This window comes from Boleophthalmus pectinirostris, unplaced genomic scaffold (assembly GCF_026225935.1).
Source record: "Boleophthalmus pectinirostris isolate CB_2022bp ecotype Guang Dong unplaced genomic scaffold, ASM2622593v1 HiC_scaffold_8, whole genome shotgun sequence".
NCBI lineage: Eukaryota > Metazoa > Chordata > Actinopteri > Gobiiformes > Gobiidae > Boleophthalmus > Boleophthalmus pectinirostris.
The window spans coordinates 10,393,970-10,417,204 of record NW_026571515.1 but is presented as its reverse complement, the minus strand read 5'-3'; the positions used below and the strand labels follow the sequence as shown (position 1 = coordinate 10,417,204).

At 42.6% G+C, this 23,235-nt stretch overlaps 1 protein-coding gene across 1 annotated transcript in view; it reads right to left on the bottom strand.

Moving 5' to 3' along the window:
- Positions 1-23,235, bottom strand: part of kazna (kazrin, periplakin interacting protein a) — a 428,011-nt gene that overhangs the window by 331,463 nt on the left and 73,313 nt on the right. Inside the window, exon 2 of the mRNA XM_055165615.1 lies at positions 21,159-21,296. Within this exon, the coding sequence (XP_055021590.1) occupies positions 21,159-21,296 (138 nt within the window). The remainder of the gene's footprint in view (positions 1-21,158; positions 21,297-23,235) is intronic.

Below are 23,235 nucleotides of genomic sequence, written 5' to 3'. Positions count from 1 at the left end.
GGAAAGACGTTATTGTCCTTCTTCCTACGGGATTTGGGAAAAGCTTAATATACCAGTTAGTCCCGTTAGTGGCGCATTACATTCGTCACGACCAAATAGCAGCGATTGGTTAAATGATAAAAATTCCCGCCTACCATCGAACGAACGAATCCTAATGCTGTGAGGTCAGACAGTTTGTACGAAGTGAAACGAAGTAAAACCGGCTTTTGAATCAGGCTGGTTCATTGGCGCATGGGCTCAAAAATAATTTTCTCTTCCGTATTAACTTCCTTGGTACAGGACAGCGCCTCCCACCCGTGTGACGTTTGGACCAATCAGAGCGAGAGCAGAGCATGTGTGGGCTCAGAGCGGGATTCTGCTAAGTCTTACAAAACTAACTTTTAGGCACTTTGAGGATTTTTTTAAATTTAGAAGTTTATGTTGTGAAAATAGAAACGAATCCTACAAAATCCGACCTTTATGAAAGTTGTCGGTGCCCTGTCAGACAAACACGGGCAGTGTGAATTCCCCAAAATTGCATTGCGCTTCTACGACAGAATTCTTTCTGGGCCCAAGCTCCTGTGAGCTGGAGTGACCACTACTCGGTCTCGAGCCAGGACAGAGGGGGAGTGTTTTATCCAGTTTTTATTATAGATCCATGAAACTGGAACACAGCCGGGTTGGGATGGTCACTATGAATACAATTGTGAAAAGAAAAGAGCGCGGAACATTGTCCAATCTTGACTCACTTGTGGATCAATTTACAATCTTGCACTTTTTTTTGCCTTGTGCTCATATTAAAACACAGTTTTCTGTATTTTAGCCTAACAAATTAGAATATAATACTCCCCTCTACTATTTACTCACATTCAAACTTGGCCAAAATTAGCCTGATTCATCAGCCGGTTTCACTTTGTTTCACTTTGTAGAAACCGTCTGACCTCGCAGCTTTGGAACTCGTTCACTCAACTGTAGTTGGGTAATTTTTATCATTTAACCAATCGCTGCTATTTGATTGTGTCGTATGTAATGTGCCGCTAATGGGGCTAACTGGTATATTAAAGGTTGTATGGAGGATTTTTTTTTTGTTTTAAATTGTCAATGAAAGTTTAAAATACCATTACAGAGATGCAGCAGCTTTGTAATTATGATGACCAAAAAAAAAAAAAAAAAGAATGAAAATCTATCAACTGTGGACGTAGTGAGGCCAGATAAACATCAGCCAATAGAAAACAAGGCTACCTCATTTTCTATTGGCTGTTAGGTTGTCAATCAAACTCCCTGCGTTTCTAGTGTAACTGACTCAACAGCGCGTGGGGATTATGTAGTTTATGCTACGGTTCTTAGAGTCTTTTTCTAACTGTTGCACTAAGTTTGTTGCGATGGCGGACGAGAATCCACGACCAGTTTGCCACAAAAGAAAGTCTGTTTTTGAGGTCGCTGAAAGAAGAAGAGAAGGGGAAATGGAGCGAGAATAAACTGAGGTGATTCTTTCCAGTGATTGCGCGATTGAAGTAGACGAAGGGTCTAAAAACTGACGTGTTGGTCGCTAAATTACTTCTAGACAGGTCACTTCAACAGTAATTCTGAACACGCACTGGCTGTAAACAAACATGATCCCTTAAAAAATCCTCTATACAACCTTTAAGCTTTTCCCAAATCCTGTAGGAAGAAGGGTAATAACGTCTTTCCCCTTGATGAAATTCACCAAACCTTGTCTTTATTCCGGCTTTAAATCCTCGATCTCGGGAATCGTTGACAACACAGAATGTACGGCTCTTCGCTGATTGGCTGGTACCAGAACTCACACTTCAGGGGTTTATGCGAACTGTTTAGTTTATTCTGATTCCAGACCAAGTCGCTGGAGAGAAATGAAATTGAGCGGAGGCACTAGCTGGTGCCACCCTGGGCAGGTCAAAATAGGGGCACATGGAATATTTCTTGTTAAAAAAACTGGGACAAATCACTGGTTTTGGATAAATCAGGGGACCTCAGAGCTCAAAACTGGGACAAAATAAGGACTTTACCCCAATTTTGAGGCATAATAACTATTGAAACAACTCCACAAACTCAAGTATTTCACGCATAAAAACAATTAACTGGCTTTAATTCATTTGGACTTTTAATACGTTGTTGATTTTTATGTTTTTACGATTTTAATAAAAGTGACTGTTTGCTTTGAGACGCGCTGAGCCAAGTAGCGCGCCGCCGTGCACAGAGCCAATTATAAAGCGATTTCCACGAGAGCCTTTCTATTTAACGAGAGATAACATAACAAAGAAGCCCTCTTAAAATGAAACCATGGCATTTGCTTTGGCTAGAGTACAATTCACGCAAACACTTATAACAGGGCATTATCTGACGAGTTCAAAATACTGGAAGGGCCCGGTGACATCTGAAATGACGATATCTTTCCAAATTATACTCACACGCCAGATTTAAGCACAGCGTTGATTTGTTTTTGAGCGGAAATGTTATGACAGGCCACAGACACGTCCTAATTACACTGTATGCAAATGTACGGTAAAATCGTGAAGGGAAAAGGCAGATTTTGAGCATACGAAAATCCGTTTTTGTGTGTAGAAAGGGTCCAAGTGTGGCGGTTTAAAATGTTTTCGCTCCAAATAACATGACTGGGTGTCTCGCTGAGATAAGGGCAGCAGCAATTACATAGAAAAGATGGTGAGGAGATAGCGTCGTTTGGCTTTGATTTGAAGACGCAGTTGCCAGTTTTTCATTATAATTGTAGGAGCAAGTTCCAGCGGTTTCTTGATTTTCTGAAAATGGATGTTTTTGGATTCGGCTCCAGTTTTTTTCTGTGTTGGAATGAAAAATAGGACAGAAACGGCAAGTAAAAAGATACGCATAAGTAGGGTGGACATGACTAAAAGCTCACAAGAATCCATTTTGTGTTATAAAGGAGAATCCGTGTGTCGTTCGTTCATTCGTTTTTCAAAATAAAACCAAAAATAAGAAAACGATTTTCTTCATTATTTGTCTCCAAAACCAAAATGAAAAAATGGATAAAGATTTGTTTTTTCAGTTTTTGATTTTGTGTTTAAATGAATAATGGGAAAAAATGGATAACAGATCAATTTAAGTCCTGTTTCCGTAACTTGGCGGACTTCTGCGTCACGTAAGGACTGACCAAGACAAAACCAGGACTAAATCAGGTCCAGGACCAGACTGGAACTAGACTGTGACTGAGACCAGGACTGAGACCAAGACTGAGACTGGGACCGAGATCAAGAACAGGACCAGGACTGAGACCAGGACTGAGACCGGGACTGAGACCGGGACTGAGGCCAGGACTAGACTCGGACCAGAATGGGAGTGAGACCGGGTGTGAGACCGGGACCGAGACCAAGAACAGGACCAGGACCGAGGCCTGGACCGAGACCCGGACCGGGACCAGACCAAGACCAGACCAGGACTGAGTCCGGGACTGAGACCGAGACCAGACCAGGACTGAGACCGGGACCATACCAAGACCAGACCAGGACTGAGACCGGGACTGAGACCGAGACCAGACCAGGACTGAGACCGGGACTGAGACCGAGACCAGACCAGGACTGAGACCGGGACCAGACCGAGACCAGACCAGGACTGAGACCGGGACCAGACCGAGACCAGACCAGGACTGAGACCGGGACCAGACCAAGACCAGACCGGGACTGAGACCGAGACCAGACCAGACTGAGACCGGGACCAGACCGAGACCAGACCAGGACTGAGACCGGGACCAGACCAAGACCGGGACTGAGACCGAGACCAGACCAGGACTGAGACCGGGACCAGACCAAGACCAGACCAGGACTGAAAACGTTTTGGTCCTGGTTTAGTCCTGGTTCAGTCCGGGTTCAGTCGGTATGCGGCGCAAAAGTCCAGCATCACAGTTTAAGTCACGGAAACGGCCGTTACCCGTTTTTTTCCATTATTCATTTAAACACAAAACCAAAACCTGAAAAAAATGAATCATTATCCTTTTTTCATTTTGGTTTTGGTGACAAATAATGAAGAAAATTGTTGTTTTTTTTCATTTTCTTATTTTTGTTTTTAGATTGAAAAACTAAATGAACGAGTGATACACGGATTTAGGACCTTTAAAGAACACGTTAAAGTAACAGGAGCTCTGACAGCTAATAGAGTTTTCTGTAGTTGTACATACAAAACAGACTGGATATAAATCACAAATATACTCATTAAATGCAAGAGCAGCAATTAACGTGACAGTGTGTCCTTGTCAGGGGTTACATCTGTGCAATTATCAAGACTGAGCCGTGGGTTTGTCTGATAAGAAGCTTGAGATCGAAATGAATGGATGCGTGAATATTTTTATCTACAATAGAAGGTACACATTTAGTCAAGTCAAGTCATATTATTTATAGCACAGTTAAAACAACCGTAACAAGTGCGTAACAGCATAAAACACGACACTGTGAAACAATACAACGAATATAAAATATACAAAAAATTACATAAAAGAGTGGCTTGATGCACAAAAGATAAAAATAGTTGATATTGAAGTTGACATCGTCAGAGTAAAGTTCATGGGCTGTTGAACGCCGTCTTGAAAAAAGTCTTAATTCTTAACTCTTAAAGGTTGTATGGAGGATTTTTTTTTGTTTCAAATTGTCAATGATAGATTATAGAGATGCAGTAGCCTTGTAATTATGATGACCAAAAAAAAGAGAATAAAAATTCATCAACTCTGGACGTGGTGGGGCTAAACATTTGCCAATAGATAACGACACTGCCTCGTTATCTGTGAGCTGACAGGCTGTCAATCAATCTCCCTAAGTTTCTAGCGTAACTGACTTGCCTGCGCGCCGCCGGTACGTGGTTTACGTACGACTGTCACGCAGTCCACAGACGCAAGCCGCACAGACGCTGTTTACTCCACCAACGCAACAGTTCTTAGCGGCTTTTTTTGACCTATATCTTCCTCGCAGTTCGCACAAAGTTTGTTGCAATGGCGACAAGAATCCAGGAGCAGTTCGCCGCAAAAGAAAGTCCGTTTTTGAGGTCACTGAAAGAAGAAGACAAGGGGAAAAGCAGCGAAGCCAAACTAAGGTGATTCTTGAAGATTCATTCCAGCGATGGCGCGACTGAAGCAGACGCAGGGTCTAAAGACTGACGCACTGGTCCACAAATTACTCCTGGACAGGAAACTTCTGCTTATTATGAAAACGTACTTTATTTCCAAGAGCTAGTCAAACGTTTTTCAGGACACGAAAGCGATATCCTATGTCTGAAAACGTAATTTTCAAGGCAAAGAAAGAGTCCGCTTGCTGCTGCGTGTTGTAGCTAGTTCATTCGCACTGAATCTCCACGCAACCTTCTCTGCACCCCTTTCCTGCTCCTCTCCCCGCTGCCCGATCCGCTCTTCCCCCTGCTCCTCACTTCTCCGGGCACGGAATCTCCGCGCACCCGCTCCCCTCTCCCCTCCCCTCTCCTCTCCTCTCCCTGCTCCGCTCTTCTCCCTGCTCCTCACTTCTCCGTCTTGCCTAACCAACACTGTAGTTAGTTGTTTACAAGTCATGTGCAGCTCACCGGCTGTAAACAAACCTGTTTCTGGCGTAAGGAGGAGGGAGGAGGAGGCGTTTCTACGTAGGAGCTGTAGGGGAGGGGGGGGGTTTCACACATGCGCAACATTTGAAAAAGGACAAACAGTCGCTGGATTTCTCGTTCCTTGGAAAATCCTCTATACAACCTTTAATTTAAGCAAAAGAGACTTGTAATTCGATATATTGTGATGGTCCACGATATTATTGTGAGAACTTTGACGATTCGATATCACGATATTTTGGTGATTGTTACATCCCTACTGTGTCCATATAATTTCCCTTGTGGATCGGTAAAGTTTGTCTAAGTCTAAGTCTGTCTGGAGCTGGAATCTAACCACTAACCTTCTAGTTATAAGACTACTGCTCGACCACCTGAACCGGAGTCACCCTAATGGGAGTTTGTGATGTAATTTGAAACACAGTAATAGTATCAAAGCGGGGCAGGACTATTCTTCGGAGAGCACTACATTAAATTAAATATATGTGCACATTTATTCCAGCTCTCTCCACGGACACCTCACAAAACAATACATGACTGGCTTCAATTTATCCATATCTCTGCGACCGGCTGCTTTTAGTGAAAAAATGCAAATGCGAAAATCCTCCAGTGAGCAAAACGCAATTACGGGCCGTAGCCTTCGAGCAAGGTTAGCACAGAGAAGCAGGTAGTATCCAGGACAGCTCTCCCCCCAGAGGAGAGCCTGTCTGGGGCTGTGCAGTGGACCGGCGACCCCCCGGCAAACGCAAAACACTGGAGCTGATGATAAATGACCTAATGACCAAGTACAAAACGGTTTCTATTATAGAGCAGAGGTTTTCGAATGGACTGGGAGGGGACGGACAACAGCGCGTAGGAGCAAAAGGTAAAGGGCCAATATGACGCTGTTTTCTGATCTATTTCCTCATCGTGTTTTGTTTCATTCACACATGTTTAACGCACAAACCCTGCACATCTTAGGCTGAATTCTTCTCTTAAACTTCTCTCAAACTGTCTCAAACCTCATGTGGTCATGTGGTAATACAGGAAGCGCTCCACGGTGTTTTTAAACTCCATACACATTCACTAAAATCATTTGGAAGATTTCAGACCTGGAACTGCCAGACTTGCAATGTTGTTACCTCACCAACAACATACCGTATTTTTTGGCCTATAAGTCGCTCCGGAGTATAAGTCGCACCAGCCAAAAATGCATAATGAAGAAGAAAAAAACATATATAAGTCGCACTTTTTGGGGGAAAGTTAATGTATAAAATCAGAGACCAGGAACAGAAATTTCATCTTGAAAGTCAAGTTCTAGTAAAAACAATAGAACAGAGAACAACAGACTGTTAACGTCACATATGAACAGTTCTTCAGATAAACTATAACATAAACAACAGAACAGAACAAGTTTACCAAACTCTCCGTTTTACTCCAAATCACTAAATCCATTGAATTCTTCATCCTCAGTGTCGCTTCTGAGCAACTCCGTGACCTCCAGAGGTAAACAGAGCACCACTTCCTCTTCTGTGTCGCTGTCGTCAGACTCAGTATCAGTTCCAGTTAGAATTATTCTGGTCTTTCTGAATCCCAACAGGATGGTTTCGGTGTCACTGAAGTTCCAGGCTTTGTCGATCCATCCAGTGACTTCAGGAAAGTTTCATGGTGCATCCTCCCGATGTCACAAGTTTCTCGCTCACTCCAAACTTTCTTTCTGCTGCTTGATTACTGTTTTCAGCTGCAGATTTCACTACTTGCAGCTTGTAATCGCCAAAATATAATTTTCTTTTCGTGGGCATTTGTGTTTAGTCTTCTCAGTCGTCTTTATAAGTTTGTTTGAAAGTTAAATTTTCAGTGGTACAGAAGTAACGGTGCAATTGACTGACATGATACAGACAGGACAGAGGCTCTTTCTGTAGGAGACATGTGCAGTAGAGCCAAGTGACAGTGGTACAGGAGGAACAGGAGCAGCAGATACTGACACAAAGAGCGCCCTCTCGCGGCTTCAGTATGAAAATTTTAATATATAAGTCACACTGGAGTATAAGTCGCAAGAAACACCCAAACCATGAAATAACGTGCAGCTTACAGTTCGAAAAATACGGCACCTGAAGTTGTGTTTCCATGTTTTCGTAACCTTTTATTATTAGTCTGTGTACAAGTCCAAAGCTCAAAACGCTCTGTTCCACCTTCTGAAGTCATAAAGTGGTATTTTTCAAGTGAACAGCTCCTTTTACCTTTAGTTTAATAGAAATGTGCAATTCCAGCGCAAACAACCCAACAACAACACAGATCAGAAAATGGAATCTTCCTGTAAGAGTGAACGTTTCAGCCGTAGATGTTGTGTTGTTTACGGGAGCGTGCCGAGTGCATAGAGGCTTAATGGTGCTTTCAGCGGAGCACCCAGAGGAGAGCCACTCTGAATCAGTGACATCATCAGCACCCCCCCACCCCACGCGGCTCCCACTGCTATGGAAACTGTACGAGGGGGAGTAAACCAGGGCTGATTAAGAGGCACCAGAGACATACACAGATCAAAACATGGGGGAATTATGCAGGTTCTGACAGGTTATTTATTTATTTATGCCATTTTTGTTCACATTAACGAGACATATTACGCTGTTTTCTGATCCATGTTATTATAATGCAGTTTCCTCATCACAAACGCACCTGGATTTGTGTTTTGTTTCATTCACAAATGTTTAACTCACAAACTCTGCGTGTTTAGGCTGAGTTCTTCTCTCAAACGGAAAACACTGTTCCAATTTGTGATGTCCTGTGGTAATACAGGAAGTGCTCCGTTGTATTTTTAAACTCCATACTCCTTCACTAGAATAATTTTGATGATTTTAGCGCTGGAAAAATGATAAAAGTGTTACTCAAACATGTGGATGAAACAAAACGCAACTCCAGGTCTGTTTTTGATGAGATAATAACATTATAACAGGGCATAAGAGTAAATTTTGCTTAATAAGACATTTAAACTGTGATAAATAAGTTACACAGTGCACCTTTAATCTATTAATATAGAAACTATCTGAGCCACCATAGTCTGAACCAAAACAACGGTAACTATTTATGTATATAGTATGTATATACACGACTTATTTTGACCTCAAGAGCTGCTTATATAATATACAGCAGCGGTGTCAAACTCATTTTGGTCCGGGGGCTGTATCCAACCTACTTTGATCCCAAAGGGGCCGGATCAGAAAACTCATGTCATATAAACCCCAAAAATAACAATAAGTTCACATATTTGTGCAGAGAAACACAAATCTATTACAGAAATCTTTTTTAATTGATGAACTCTTTCTTTTACTAAATATTATAATATTATGAACAACCTGAAACTTTAAGAAAAATTCAATTTCAACACAATGTTTTAACTGAACTGAACTTGTATGCAAATAGGAATAAGTCAATTTTTCTTGGTAAATCCTGCACTCGTCTCCACTTTTCTCATTTTTGACATTTTTCTGATGAGGGTGTCACGGTCAACAGTCAAAACGATCGTCCTTTAAGAGCGTTTGGAAAAAGACAAGTCTTCATTTGTGCTGCTCTGGTGGGAGGGGCCACGTACAGAGACGCTGGAGACGCTGATATGCTCAGCACTGCAGAAAATTACCAATATTTTAATAGAAAATATAATTAATATATTTTAGTAGAAAATCAGCCGAGGGCCAGATTAAAGGGCCGTATGTTTGACACCCGTGATACACAGGGTTTCCACTCTTTTTAACTGACAAAATTTCAAAACTTTTCCATGACTTTTTCATGATTTAAAGTGAATTTTCCATGACTTTACGGCACCGTACATGTGTAGAACTGATCATACTTTTAGGGCTAAATATGAAATGTTAACCCTTTCCACTCACATTATGGTTTGGGATTAAACTTTTTTAACGTTCAAAATAGTGTCAGTGCATTTACTGTCGTCTCTTTTTAAACAACAGGTGCGTACGTTCGGAAATAATCATAACAGCCAAATGAAAACTTAACAGAACGCTGTGGTTGCGTGAAAGAAATACTAAAATTCCACGACTTTTCCAAAACTTTCATTGGGTTTACAAATTTCCATGACTTTTCCAGGATTTCCATGACCGTGGGAACCCTGAATATATCCGTACGGAGGCAATGCATTTTCCTGGCTTTTCAGTAGAAGTATTGATACTTTGGAACTGATGTCATAAACATTCGATGGGGATGTGATGCAAACTGAAAGCACTGCTCTGTCTGAAGCTCTGTTACTCAAGTTAAGACTTTAATCTGAGCTTTATTTTACCACAGTCTGACCAGAAAGAACTGGTTTAGTTGGAACTACAATGGGTGAGCTGATGTCTAACGGCGAATGTTGTCAGAAAGTATTTGCAAAAAGGAAGATCACTTGTGGATAGGTCTGTCACGATAATTACTATATTGACTTATCCTTCAATATATGAAAGCTGGAATTTTTTGTACATTTTGTTTATACTACTATGACATTTTTTTGGCTATATGATAAGATCTGAGCTGTAAAAAGGTTGAATTACAGACACAAACTAACTACCTAAGTGTTTTATTTGGCTCTGTCACCTTTTTGTTGAAAATCAAGCACCTAAACAGGACCATGAACGCTCGTAATGATCGCAGGCTCCTGAAAATGTGCTGTTTAAACCCCATTTTGTATCTTTTCTTGAATTTCCAGCTTTATTAAAAATGTTTTAGTACTTTTTGCTGTATATGTATGCATTGTGTCACCATTAGTGTTGTTCTGATGCAATTTTTTCGGGTTCCAATCCACCTAGTGTCTCCGCTCTAGGTCAGGAATCAGAATACACTAGATCACAGGTGTCAAACATAAGGCCCGGGGGCCAGATCCGGCCTTCCAAGACTTTTAATGTGGCCCTTGGGTGATTTTCTACTAAAATATTTTAATTATATTTTCTATTAAAATACTGGTAATTTTCTGCGGTGCTGAGCATATCAGCGTGTCCAGCGTCTCTGTACGTGGCCCCTCCCACCAGAGCAACACAAATGAAGACTTGTCTCTTTTCAAACGCTCTTAAAGGACGATCGTTTTGACTGTTGACCGTGACACCCTCATAAACAAAATGTCCAAAATGAGAAAAGTGGAGCCGAGTGCAGGATTTTACAACAAAAATTGACTTATTCTTATTTGTTTTAACATGAACTTGTATGCATTGTGTTGAAAATGTATTTTTCTTAAAGTTTCAGGTTGTTCATAATATTATAATATTTTGTAAAAGAAAGAGTTAATCAATTAAAAAAAAATTTCTGTAATAGATTTGTGTTTCTCTGCACAAAGATTTGAACTTATTGTTATTTTTGGGGTTTATATGCCATGTGTTTTCTGATCCGGCCCCTTTGAGATCAAAGTCGGTTGGATACGGCCCCCGGACCAAAATGAGTTCGACACCCCTGCACTAGACGGTTTGCAAGAACTCCAGAAGTTGTAGACCATGTCCTGGCCAATCAGTGAAGATCTGTGAAACCATGACGTCAAACTCAAGCGCCTGTCTGGGTCCCTTTTGTGGTACAGCACAACAGTAAACAAATCGGTCGAGATGGATGTAGACGAAGACAGACATTCTGTGTTGGCAACGATTCCCGAGATCGAGGATTTAAAGCTGGAACAAAGAGAATGTTTGGTGAATTTTATCAAGGGGAAAGACATTATTGCCCTTCTTCCTACAGGATTTGGGAAAAGCTTAAAAACGACCAAATAGCAGCGATTAGTTAAATAAAAAAAAGTACCCACCTACTGCTGAGTGAACGAATCGTAATGCTGCGAGGTCAGACGGTTTCCACAAAGTGAAACCGGATGATGAATCAGGCTGATCCAATACTGACACCAGTCCAACACCGCACAGTGTGAAGGACTAGACTAAGGCTACTCAGTTTTGTAACAGCGAAAGAGCAAAAATAACTCTTTCTCTAAAAAAAAAATCTACAAGAATGTGATTTTGAGGTTTAAAGTATCAGGCAAATGTATTACGGTTTTGATGAGATGTGTTTATTTCAGCATTTTTACCTCTCTACTTGATCGTGTTTGACTAGGGATGTAACAATATCCCAAATATCGTGATATCGTATCGTCAAAAGCCTCATAATAATATCGTGGGCTGTCACAATATATTGAATTACACGTCCGTTTGATTAAATGAATAGGTATGGTGCAGAAATCGCTGAAAAACAAGACTACAACTACATAGACCATGATCCTTTGCTGCGTCTCAGAGCCAACTTGACACGATTCTTTGGGTTATGACAGAAACAAAGACTGTCAAGGCGTTTTTAAAAGAGAATATAGCTAATTAGGCAGAGTGAGCAAAGTCCGCCGACACCGTGGACGACCCTGGTCACCATGGTAACTGTTGAACCTTCCGACAATGGAGATCCATGTACGGCGCAGCCCTGCAGAACCACTCCGCTGCGATAGTGCCGAGTCAGTTTTTTTTGTACATGTGCACCGTCGAGGTTAAACTGGGACAAAGGAGAAGTCGGAGGAGACATATTTGATTTCCTTCCTGAAGCAAAGGAAATACAGGAGACCTTTTTGCTGAACCTGATCTGGGAGGAATGTGGGAGATATGTGGGCTAACGACTCTGCCAGAGATTACAGGGCCACGGCAGCAGAGAGCTAGGGTGACAGGGAGAGAGGAGAGAGGGAGGGAGAGAAAGGGCGAGAGGGAGGGAGGGGAAAGAGGGAGAGACCACAGCAGCAGAGAGCTAGGGTGACAGGGAGAGAGGAGAGAGGGAGGGAGAGAAAGGGCGAGAGGGAGGGAAGAGAGACAGGAGAGAGGGAGAGAGGGAGAGACCACAGCAGCAGAGTGCAAGGGTGACAGAGAGAGAGGGAGGAAAGAGAGAGAGAGGGAGAGAGAGAGAGAGGAGAGAGAGAGAGAGAGAGAGAGAGACAGCAGCAGAGTGTTAGAGTGACAGGAAGAGAGAGAGAGGGAGAAGAGAGAGGGAGAGAGAGAAAGAGAGAGCAACAGAGCACTAGGGTGACAGAGAGAGCGAGGGAGGAGAGAGAAAGAGAGAGAAGACAGCAGCAGAGTGCTAGGGTGACAGAGAGAAAGAGGGAGAAGAGAGGGAGAGAGAGAGACCACAGCAGAAGAGAGCTAGGGTGACAGAGCGGGAGAGAGAGAGAGGGAGAGAGAGAGAGAGAGAGAGAGAGAGAGAGAACAGCAGCAGAGTGCTAGGGTGACAGGGAAAGTGGGAGAAAAGAGAGAGAGAGAAAGAGAGAGCAACAGAGCATTAGGGAGGGACGGAGGGAGGGAAAGAGGGAGGAGAGAGGGACGGAGGGAGGGAGAGAGATCATAGCAACAGAGCGCTAGGGTGACAGGGAGGGAGAGAGAGAAAGGGAGAGAGGGAGGGAGGAGAGACGGCGAGAGGGAGGGAGGGAGAGACCACAGCAGCAGAGCACTAGGGTGACAGAGAGAGAGGAAAAGAGAGAGGGAGAGAGAGAGAGAACAGCAGCAGAGTGTTAGAGTGACAGGAAGAGTGGGAGAAAAGAGGGAGAGAGAAAGAGAGAGCAACAGAGCACTAGGGTGACAGAGAGAGAGAGGGAGAAGAGAGGGAGAGAGAGAGAGGAGAGAGGAGAGAGAGAGAGACAGCAGAGAAGAGCTAGGGTACAGAGCGGGAGGGAGAAGAGGGAGGAGAGGAGAGGGAGAGAGAGGAGAGAGAGCAGCAGAGTGCTAGGTGACAGGGAAAGTGGGAGAAAAGAGGGAGAGAGAAAGAGAGAGCAACAGAGCATTAGGGAGGGACGGAGGGAGGGAAAGAGGGAGGAGAGAGGGACGGAGGGAGGGAGAGAGATCATAGCAACAGAGCAGCACTAGGGTGACAGGGAGGGAGAGAGGGAGAGAGAGAAAGAGAGAGACCACAGCAGCAGAGAGCTAGGGTGACAGGGAGAGAGGGTGGAGAGACGATAGAGGGAGAGGAGAGAGAGAGAGAGAGAGAGAGAGAGAGAGAGAGAGAACAGCAGCAGTGCTAAAGTGACAGGAAGAGAGAGAGAAGAGAGGGAGGGAGAGAGAAGAAAGAGCAAGACAACAGCAGAAGAGTGCTAGGGTGACAGGGAAAGTGGGAGAAAGAGAGGAGAGAGAGAGAGAAAGAGAGAGGGAGAGAGAGAGCACAGCAGCAGAGCACTCGGGTGCAAGGGAGAGAGGGAGGGAGAAAGAGAGAGAGATAGACCACACCAACAGAAAGCGATGGTAACCGAGAGAAACGAAGGAAGAGAGAAAGGGAGGGAGGGAGAGAGAGAAACCACAGCAACAGAGCGCAGGTGGTAAAAGAGAGAAAGAGAGGGAGGGAGGTAGAAAGAGAGAGACACCTCCAACGGAGCGCAACGGTAACAAGGACGGAGAGAGAAAGGTCACACCAAAAGAGTCCTATGGTAACAGAGAGAGAGAGAGAGAGAGAGGGAGAAAGAAAGAAAAGAAAGAGAAGAAGAAGAAGAAAGAAAGAAAGAAAGAGACCACACCAGCTGAGTCCTATGGCAACAGAGAGAGAGAGAGAGAGAGAGACGGAAAGAGAGAAAGAGAGAAACAGGGAGGGAGAGGGAGGGAGAGAGTGCTATGGTAACAGAGATAGAGGGAAAGAAAGAGAGAGAGGGGGAGAGAAAGGCCACACCGGCAAAGTCCTATGGTAACAGAAAGACAGAGACAGAAAGAGAGAGAGATCGAGGTAGATCAGCAGAGCGCTATGGTAACAGGGAGAAAGTAAAAAAGAGAGACGGACAGAGAGGGGAGGAGAGAGAGAGAGAGAGAGAGAGAGAGAGAGAGAGGAGGAGGAGGAGGTGGAGACTGAACGGCTGAAGCTAAACACAAAAAAGATCTCAGGTTGTTTTTTAAATCCATTGCGTAATTTAAAGGGCCCATATTACGCTGTTTTCTGATCAATATTATAATGTTTCCTCATCAAAAAACAGACCTGGAGTTGTGTTTTTGTTTTTTTTTCATTCACACATATTTAACACAAAACAATATAATTTAATTTAAAATAATATAATTTATGTCTTATTGATGTATTATTGATACTGATTTATTAACTCTGTGTTATAATAAAATGTGAGCTACTTCTTCCAACTAATTTCCCTTGTGGATCAATAAAGTCTAAGGCTACGTTCAGACTGCAGGGCTTAACGCTCAATTCCGATTTTTTTGTGAAATCCGATGTTTTTGCGAGGTCGTTCACATTTTCAATTAAATGCGACTTGTATGTGACTCCAGTGTGAACGTTAAACAACGGCCCAAAAGTGTCCCACATGTGACACTGGAGACACGACGACGTCAACCGCAGCGAGCGTCTCTGTGTTTACGGAAGTTGTCCAAACATGGACGCAGCATCGAGCACCTGGAGATTTTAAAGTTCCTCTCGTACCGGAGCCAGAACATGAACAACTTACTTGTTTTAAGGAGGAGATTGAGAAGGAGAAGGACGAGGTTTTTGGCCGTGGTGTTTTGTGGGACAGCGGCAGCGACGTCCGTTGAAAGGAACGTGTGGATGTGGAGACGTAGTCAAGAGTGGTGAGTGGTGATGTGCTTCGCTTCAGTGACACGGAGTTCATTAACAGTTTTCTCCTACTTCAGTGCAGAATAGTGACGTTTGTGGCTTGTTGATAACGTGTAGGTCGGACGAATGCGCTTTGGCCGTTCAGACTGAAGTCACATGTCAAAAGATCGGATATGTATCAGTTTCAGGACCACATATCCAAGTGACCTGGGTCACATTTGAAAAAAAATCTGATCTGTGTCGTTCAGACTAACCCTAAGTCTAAGTCTAACCTCTGCATAGGCTTAGCTCTGTTCCACCTTGTGATGTCATGCGGTAATACAGAAAGTGCTACAGTGTGTTTTCAAACTCCATACACTTTCACTAGAATCATTTGGATACCGTATTTTCCGGGCTATTAAGGCGCTCTGGATTATAAGACGCACTGTCATTAAATGGTCTATTTTCAAACTTTTTTCACAAATAAACCGCACCGGACTTTAAACGAAACACAACAGTTGGATGGGTCAGTGGGACTTTGTTTGTGGCGTTCACGGTGACTCTGGGCTTTGTTCAGTTGTGGCGTGTAGGGAGGGTGCTGTCTGGGACCAACGGATTGTCGGCGTGTTCGCAGTGACTCAGTTGTTCAGTCGTGTCTAGAAGTGGCACATTGCGCTCGCTTTTTCGGTTCGTTCCTCCGTTCCGTTCCTCGTCGGCGTGGAGTGATGAGTGTGGCTGCGGGTGTTTTTTTCGCCGCGTGGTCGCTGTCTGCTCCGTGCGTGTTTGCGGCTTTGTAGTTTACTGAAGTCGTACTGGGACACCCGAGTGGATTCGTGTACAGGGCGCTCTGGATTGCGTCGTTTTTTGATCGGGTTAGAGGGTTAAGAGCGCGTCTAATAGCCCGGAAAATACGGTAATTTCAGCGCCGATTTCTACTGCTGCATGACATCACAAGGTGGAACGGAGCGTAATAATGCAGGTTTATCCAAACATGTGTATGAAACAAAACTCCAGGTGTGAGTAAATTTAGCATGATACACTTTTAACGTCATAAAAAAGAGCAGTCTACTGAAACTGGAACGTCCATTTAACTACCTCTCTCTGTAACAGTATCCCAGGGCAGCCCAAAGCCCCGCCCCTCCGTGACCCCACACTGCCCCCCCGCTCGTCCCCCCTCCCTACTCTGGCAGCGAAAGTGGAAAGAGGCCGTAACATTAGCCCCGGTGCCCTCGGTAAAGTGCATGTGAGGGTTCAGGGGGTTAATTATTCAGCATGACAGGGATTTGTGAATGGACACGCCAAAGGAGCAGAGAGAGTGGGACCTGTCAAAACTGACGGAAAACAGACTATTGGACGGCTTCACTGCGGGCTTCATCCGAGCTCAGAGATAAGACGTGTCTAATCAGCGAGTAGTTGTGAACTTGTGGGTGAAATGAGTGGAAAGTGTGAACGGAAGAAACAGCTTAGATCAGCAAAAAGGAGGATCACTTGTGGATAGGCCTGTCAAATCGTGTATCATTCGTTCATTTGTTTTTCAATATAAAACCAAAAATATGGTAACTAAAAAACAACAATTTTCTTCATTATTTGTCTCCAAAACCAAAATTAAAAAACAGATAACCAATTGCTTTTTTCAGTTTTCGATTTCTTGTGATTTAAAGTGTGGAACTTTTGCGTCGCAATCAGGACTAAAACGACACTAAACCAGGACTAAACCGTTTTCAGTCCTGGTCTCAGTCCTGGTCCTGTTCCCAGTCTGAGTCCTGGTCCTGTTCCCGGTCTCAGTCCCGTCTCAGTTCCGCTCTCAGTCCTGGTCTGGTTCTGGTCTGGGCCAGGTCTCATCCCCGTCTCAGTCACGGTCTCAGTCCCGGTCTCAGTCCTGGTCTGGTCCTGGTCTGGTCCCAATCTCAGTCCCAGTCTCAGTCTGGTCTGGTCTGGTCTCCAGGTCCCATCCCGTCTCAGTCCGGTCTCAGTCCCGGTCTCAGTCCTGGTCTGGTCCTGGTCTGGTCCCAATCTCAGTCCCCATCTCAGTCCTGTTCCCGGTCTCAGTCCCGTCTCAATCCAGGTCTGAGTCCTGGTCCTGTTCCCGGTCTCAGTCCCGTCTCAGTCTCGCTCTCACTCCTGGTCTGGTTCTGGTCTGGCCCCGGGCTCAGCCCCGTCTCAGCTCCGTCGCAGTCACGGTCTCAGTCCTGGTCTCAGTTCCGGTCTCAGTTCCCGGTCTCAGTCCTGGTCTGGTCCCAGTCTAAGTCCTGGTCTCAGTCCCGGTCTGGTTCCGGTCTGGTCCTGGACCTGGTTTAGTCCTGGTTCAGTCCTGGTTCAGTCCGGCATTGCAGTTTACGTCATGGAAACAGGAAACGGCTGTTATGCATTTTTTTCCATTATTCATTTAAACACAAAATCGAAAAAACAAATCATTGCTGTTTTTTCATTTTGTTTTTGGAGACAAATAATGAAGAAAATTGTTGTTTCTTCATTTTCTTATTTTTGGTTTTATTTTGCAGCCCCGGTTGAGTAAACAAAAAAATAAGATAATGAAATTTAAGACCTTTGTGAAAAAAATAAGACTTGGACAAACATAATTTAAGACTTTTTAAGAGTTTTAAGACCCCGCGGCGACCTTGTCTTCAGCTCTATTTGCACTCTGGGACTTTTAAAGCAGGACTTAAACATGAGGACTCACTCATATCTAGGAGGGGGTTTGCCACCTGCTTGTCTCCATCGAGATGTTATTGCTTTGCTTAAAATGTCCTGCAGTATGGCTTTAAACATATCTTCATAGAGACAGGCAGGTGATGTCCAACTAGGGATGGGCATTCGATGAAATTTTCTTAATGGATCGTCGAGAGAATTAACGATCGATTATCGATTAATCATTAACGTTTTTATATTAAAATGATCATCATTATTATTACTATCTGCACTAGGCAAGGCAAGTTTATTTGTACAGCACAATTCGTACACAAAGTAATTCAAAGTGCTTTACAGAATAAGAAATACATTAAAATCATAATAAAAACAAATCAAAACATAAATAATCATGAAGATTAAAATTAAAAAAGAGAGACATAAATTGGAGAGAAGAGTGCGGAATGAAAACCTACTACTACTAACTACTAATCTGCATAAATAAATTCAACTTTACGACATATAAACCGTAACGACTCTAGAGCCACATCAGCCCGTTTGACATTATAATGTGTTTAATTCATTTTTGCTCAACTCTCACAGAAACAAAACTTAAAACCGCATCGCTAATTTGCATAAACTAAGCAAAGATAAAAAATACAGCTCTTGTGTCGCTGATGCGGTCAATTTCTGTCGGATTAAAAGACATGACTCAGTGGAATACAGGTTAGTGTGACCAGATTTGCGTTTGTCAAAACCAGGACACCGTACGGGGGGAGGGAGGTGGGGACTCGTCATCGACATTGCGCGACTCTCACCTGGTAAAACTTTTTCCCACTGGACACCGAAACATATGTGCCTGCTTTGTACACTGTGCACATGGACTCACACTTGTCTTGACCGAAACGGAAAGTGTGCAATTTCTTGTACAAATCATCGTTAAATACGCATATACACTTCGGTACGTTGCAGACTGACCGAATGTTTGTGTCTCACTCCTTCTGAATGCAGAGAGACACATGTACAGACCCTGTTTGGTCACGACACACACAGCAACCTACATTCGGTTTGTCGATTAAAATTTACGTAATCGATGAAATTCTTAATGATCAATTATCGATTAATCGACTAATCATGCCCATCCCTATGTCCAACAATGACTAAATCTAGACAAACCCAAGCAAGATTGGAATGAAATCTTAAATCTAGTGATGTTAACTATGTTTTAGTGAAAAATACTGTAACCTGGCATCTGTACTTCATTCAAAAACTGCTTTCAGTTCTACCAGGTTTGACTACCCCAAATTTAAGACCTTTTTAAGACCACTTAAATGAAAATTAAGACCAACATCGCACCATTATGCAGGCGAAAAACACCAGATCCGATTGTAATAATGACCAACCAACTACTATATCTATATCTGTCTACTATATCTTTTTATTTCCTCCCTCCACTTCACATCGCACTGCAGTCTGGTTGAGTATACAAAATAATAGGCTCATGAAATTTAAGACCTTTGTGAAAAAATAAGACTTGGAGAACATAATTTAAGACTTTTTAAGACTTTTAAGACAAAATCACCAGGAATTCCCATCACTAGTTAACCCATGTGATTACTAGTGATAAAAAACACACACAAGTTTGCACACACATATCGCTTTTGAGACTGTGAAGAATTTTGAAGTCAGCAGCACAGCTATTATCACTTTCACAACAACATGAAGCCTAAAGCTGATCAAAAACACTCCGATTTGACAGAAACCATACACCAAAACGCACACGTATCGCTTTAAACTCTCTGACTCTGCAGCACAAGTATTCAGAAGACCCACAATCTGCTCTTTTCTCTGTAGTTTTTCTTACCGTTGTGGTTGTGCTGGTTGCCGTTAGATAAACTGAACGAAGATTTGAGGTTGTGAATAACAGCTATCGTCATCAGGAAAAGTTAAATAGAGCGACATAAAGTCTAGTCTATATGTGTCTTAGAAATGTGCAGCACTTCATTTAATCACCTGAACTGAACGACTGAAGCTTTGAGATGGTGATTTTTCCATTTCGAAATCAACAGCGTGGATATTATCATCGGGAAAAGTTACACGGTGCAGCTTTAACAACTTGAAGCCGAGAACTGACCAAAAAAATGTAATATCACCAAAAAAAATGTTATCACTAGTTCCCTACGTGATTTAAAAAAAAAACGTTTCAACTCTGACTTTGTAGTACAAGTATTCAGAAGACACTCTTTAGGTTATTACGGGTAGGAAAAGTTACGTAGTGCACCTTTAACAACTTATATCACCAAAAATCCCTAGTTATACCATGTGATAATTACTGAAAGAAACCATAGAATAGCTTTCCTATGTGATAACTTGTGATAAAAAAAACATACTCCAGGTAGCAAAACGTGCACACTTCGCTTTAAACTTTTACCATGGCTGTCATCAGGAAAAGTTACATAGTGCAACTTTAACAACATGAAGCCTAGAAGTGACCAAAGAAATCGAATATCACCAAAAATCTCCATCCCGTGTGATAATTTGTGATAAATCTAGGGTGACCAGATTTTCTAAATAAAAAAACTGGGACAGCCCTGGTTTGGAGTGGAAAAATTGTATCTAAAATCTAGGCACTAATGTGAGTCAGTATAGTCACATTTTCTTTGAGTTTTGGTCGTTTTTAAGCAGCGATTCTATATTTTACCAAAACAAGTGACATTTATGCTTCTCCTTACTGTTGGAAGGGATCAGATTGGTCAAAAATAGGGACATTTTTGTGTAAAACTGGGACAAATTTGTGTTTTTTTTTTTTTTTTTGCTTTATGATCATTTGCAAACGCGCTTTTCTGTATTTTGGCAAAACAAATAATTTATGCTCTTCTTTTACCACTGGCAGGGATCAGATCAGTCAGAAATGTTCATAGTCCTGTTTAAATCCTGGTTTAGATCTGATATAGTCCTGGTTTAGTTTTAGTTTAGCCCTGGTTTAGACCTGGTTCTGCCTACATTAGGGTGACTAGGTTTTCAAAATAAAACACTTTGAATTGAATTGAGAATAAAGGATAAAGGAGAATTGTTCTGCCAACATGTGAGTCAGTATAGTCAAATTTTCTTTGTGTTTGGTCATTTTAAAGCAGCTTTTTCTATATTTTACCTAAACAAGTGACAATTTATGCTTCTCTTTACTGTTGGAAGGGATCAGATTGGTCAAAAATAGGGACATTTTTGTATAAAACTGGAACAAATCAGTGGTTTTGGATAAATCTGCGGGGACAGGGGACACAGAGCTCAAAACTGGGACTGTCCTGGGTAAACAGGGACATCTGGTCACCCTAGATTAAAAACCACACACCACTTACACATCGCTTTAAACTCTGACTTCGCAGCAGAAGTATTCCGAAGCCCCACTATCTGCTCTTTTCTCCGTAGTTTCTCTTACCGTTGTGGTTGTGCTGGCTGCCCTCTGTGCTGTTCCCGGTGCTGCTCCCACTCCCGCTCCCGCTGCATGTGGAGTCATTAGCTCCCAGCTCGGCCAGTCTGCGGCTGGTGGCACTGAGCTCGGAGCGCAGGTTGGTCACCTCCTGGCTCGCCGACTGGATGGCCCCATCTATCCTCTGTGCCAGCTGCTTATTGTCATCCATCATTTTCACGATTTTGGCCTAAAACGCACAAAGAGAAGAAAAGTATCCATGCGAAACGTCATGCTCCGGACAAGTTAGGCATTTCCAAGTCATAGAAAAATAATAATATTCCTTAATCAATGCAAAATGGTAAATCCGTAAAGAGGTATCCGTGGTTGTGAGGGAAAAGAGGCAAAAAGACAAAGAGAAAGAAGTGGGAGAGTGAGTTTGTGGACAGCATGTGTTGGAAAGCCGGTGGTAGCAGGTCTAGTGAAATGTGCTCGAGCAGCTGACTGGGAGAGGACACAGCACTGAGGAGATGACAAGCGCCTTTTTAAATGGACTGTACCAACGCGCAGGGAAAACAGGGGGGGACAGAAGGACGGGGAGAGGGAGAGGAGGGGGCCGGACTAAAGATGGAAGCACGTGGAGGAGAGAGGAGGGGGAGAGAAGAGAGGAGGTACAGCTGCGTATGCAAATGAGACAAATGGACCCAGGTTCTTTGTGTGTTTAAAGAAAAGGAGAGGGACAGCAGTCGGATTAAACGGTTGTATTTAGCGAGAGAGATATTGTGGTGATGTAAGTGTAAGTGCTGAACTGTTAAAGGGCCAATATTATACTGTTTTCTGATCTGTTATAATATTATTTCCTCATCGCAAACACCTGGGGTTATGTTTTGTTTCATTCACACATGGGTCCAGTCAAGTGGTAACGGAGGGAAACAGGGGCAGATTTTTTACATTCAAATGTCTCTTATTCAGAAACTAGAGGGACTATTGAAATAAGTAAAGTATCAGAATGTAGGAAAGAGTTACACTCCAACAGGGTCAAGTTAAACCTGTGATATTCTTTCAAGTTGTTGACAAAAAATTTAAAAAACTCATGTCAGTAACGGAGGGAATGAAATATGCAGCACTTTTTGGGCAATAAATCCAAACAGTGATAACTCTTGGTTCTCACTTACATATCCTTAACAAACTGGTTTGAATATTTGCTTCATATAGTTTTCTACCATATGGTACAAGATTAGGTTGAAAAAACTCTTACTTTTTGACTCATGAGATTTTTTATTAAGAAAGGTCATGGTAACGGAGGGAAAAGTAACGGAGGGAAAATTGTGCAAACAAGTAGAAGGTGAATGATTTTGCATCATTTGTCGCTTTTTTCTTCCGAATACTTTAATATTACTTCAAAATGAAAGGAAACTATTTCTATAAAATATGTCAGTCCTTCCAAGTAAATTTTTATAATTTTAAATACTTTTTTTTTTTTTTTTTAATCATGTACGTTCATCAACAGTTCAAAGATGGAATAACACAAGATATGATGAAATACATCCATTTATTTACATGATTTGCAGGTCTTTAAAATTTGGGAAATAATTTTTGTTCCATGTTTCATACATGGTCTGTTTAAAACGTCTGTAACTACAGAACCAAAAATGGTACAGAAAAAAGGTCAACATTTTCATAAACTAGAGTACATATGTATCTGTTCAATACATTTTTATATCAGATGCATTAACTTGAATTTTTGGCCTTGCTGTTTACTTCTGCTTGACCGGGCCCACATGTTAAACACATAAACCGTAGCCAGGCTGGTGCCACCTAGTGCCTCTGCTCAATTTAATTTCTCTCCAGCGACTAGGTCAGGAATCGGAATACACTAGAAGGTTTGCAAGAACCCCAGAAGTAGTAGACCGCACACTGGCCAATCAGCAAAGAGCTGTGAAGCCAAACACATGTCTGGGTCCCTTTTGTGTTACAGCGCGACAGTAAGCAAAGCAGTTGACATGGATGTAGACGAAGACAGACATTTAGTGGAGCTGTTAAGGACCAAAATAGTTCACTTTTATGGTACAAGCATGAAACTTTCCCAGATAAGTAACACCCCAAGGACTATTATTTCTGGATATGGAACCAAGTCTAATTTAACACTGGAGCTGAGAACTGCACACATCACAAAATGGACTACTGCA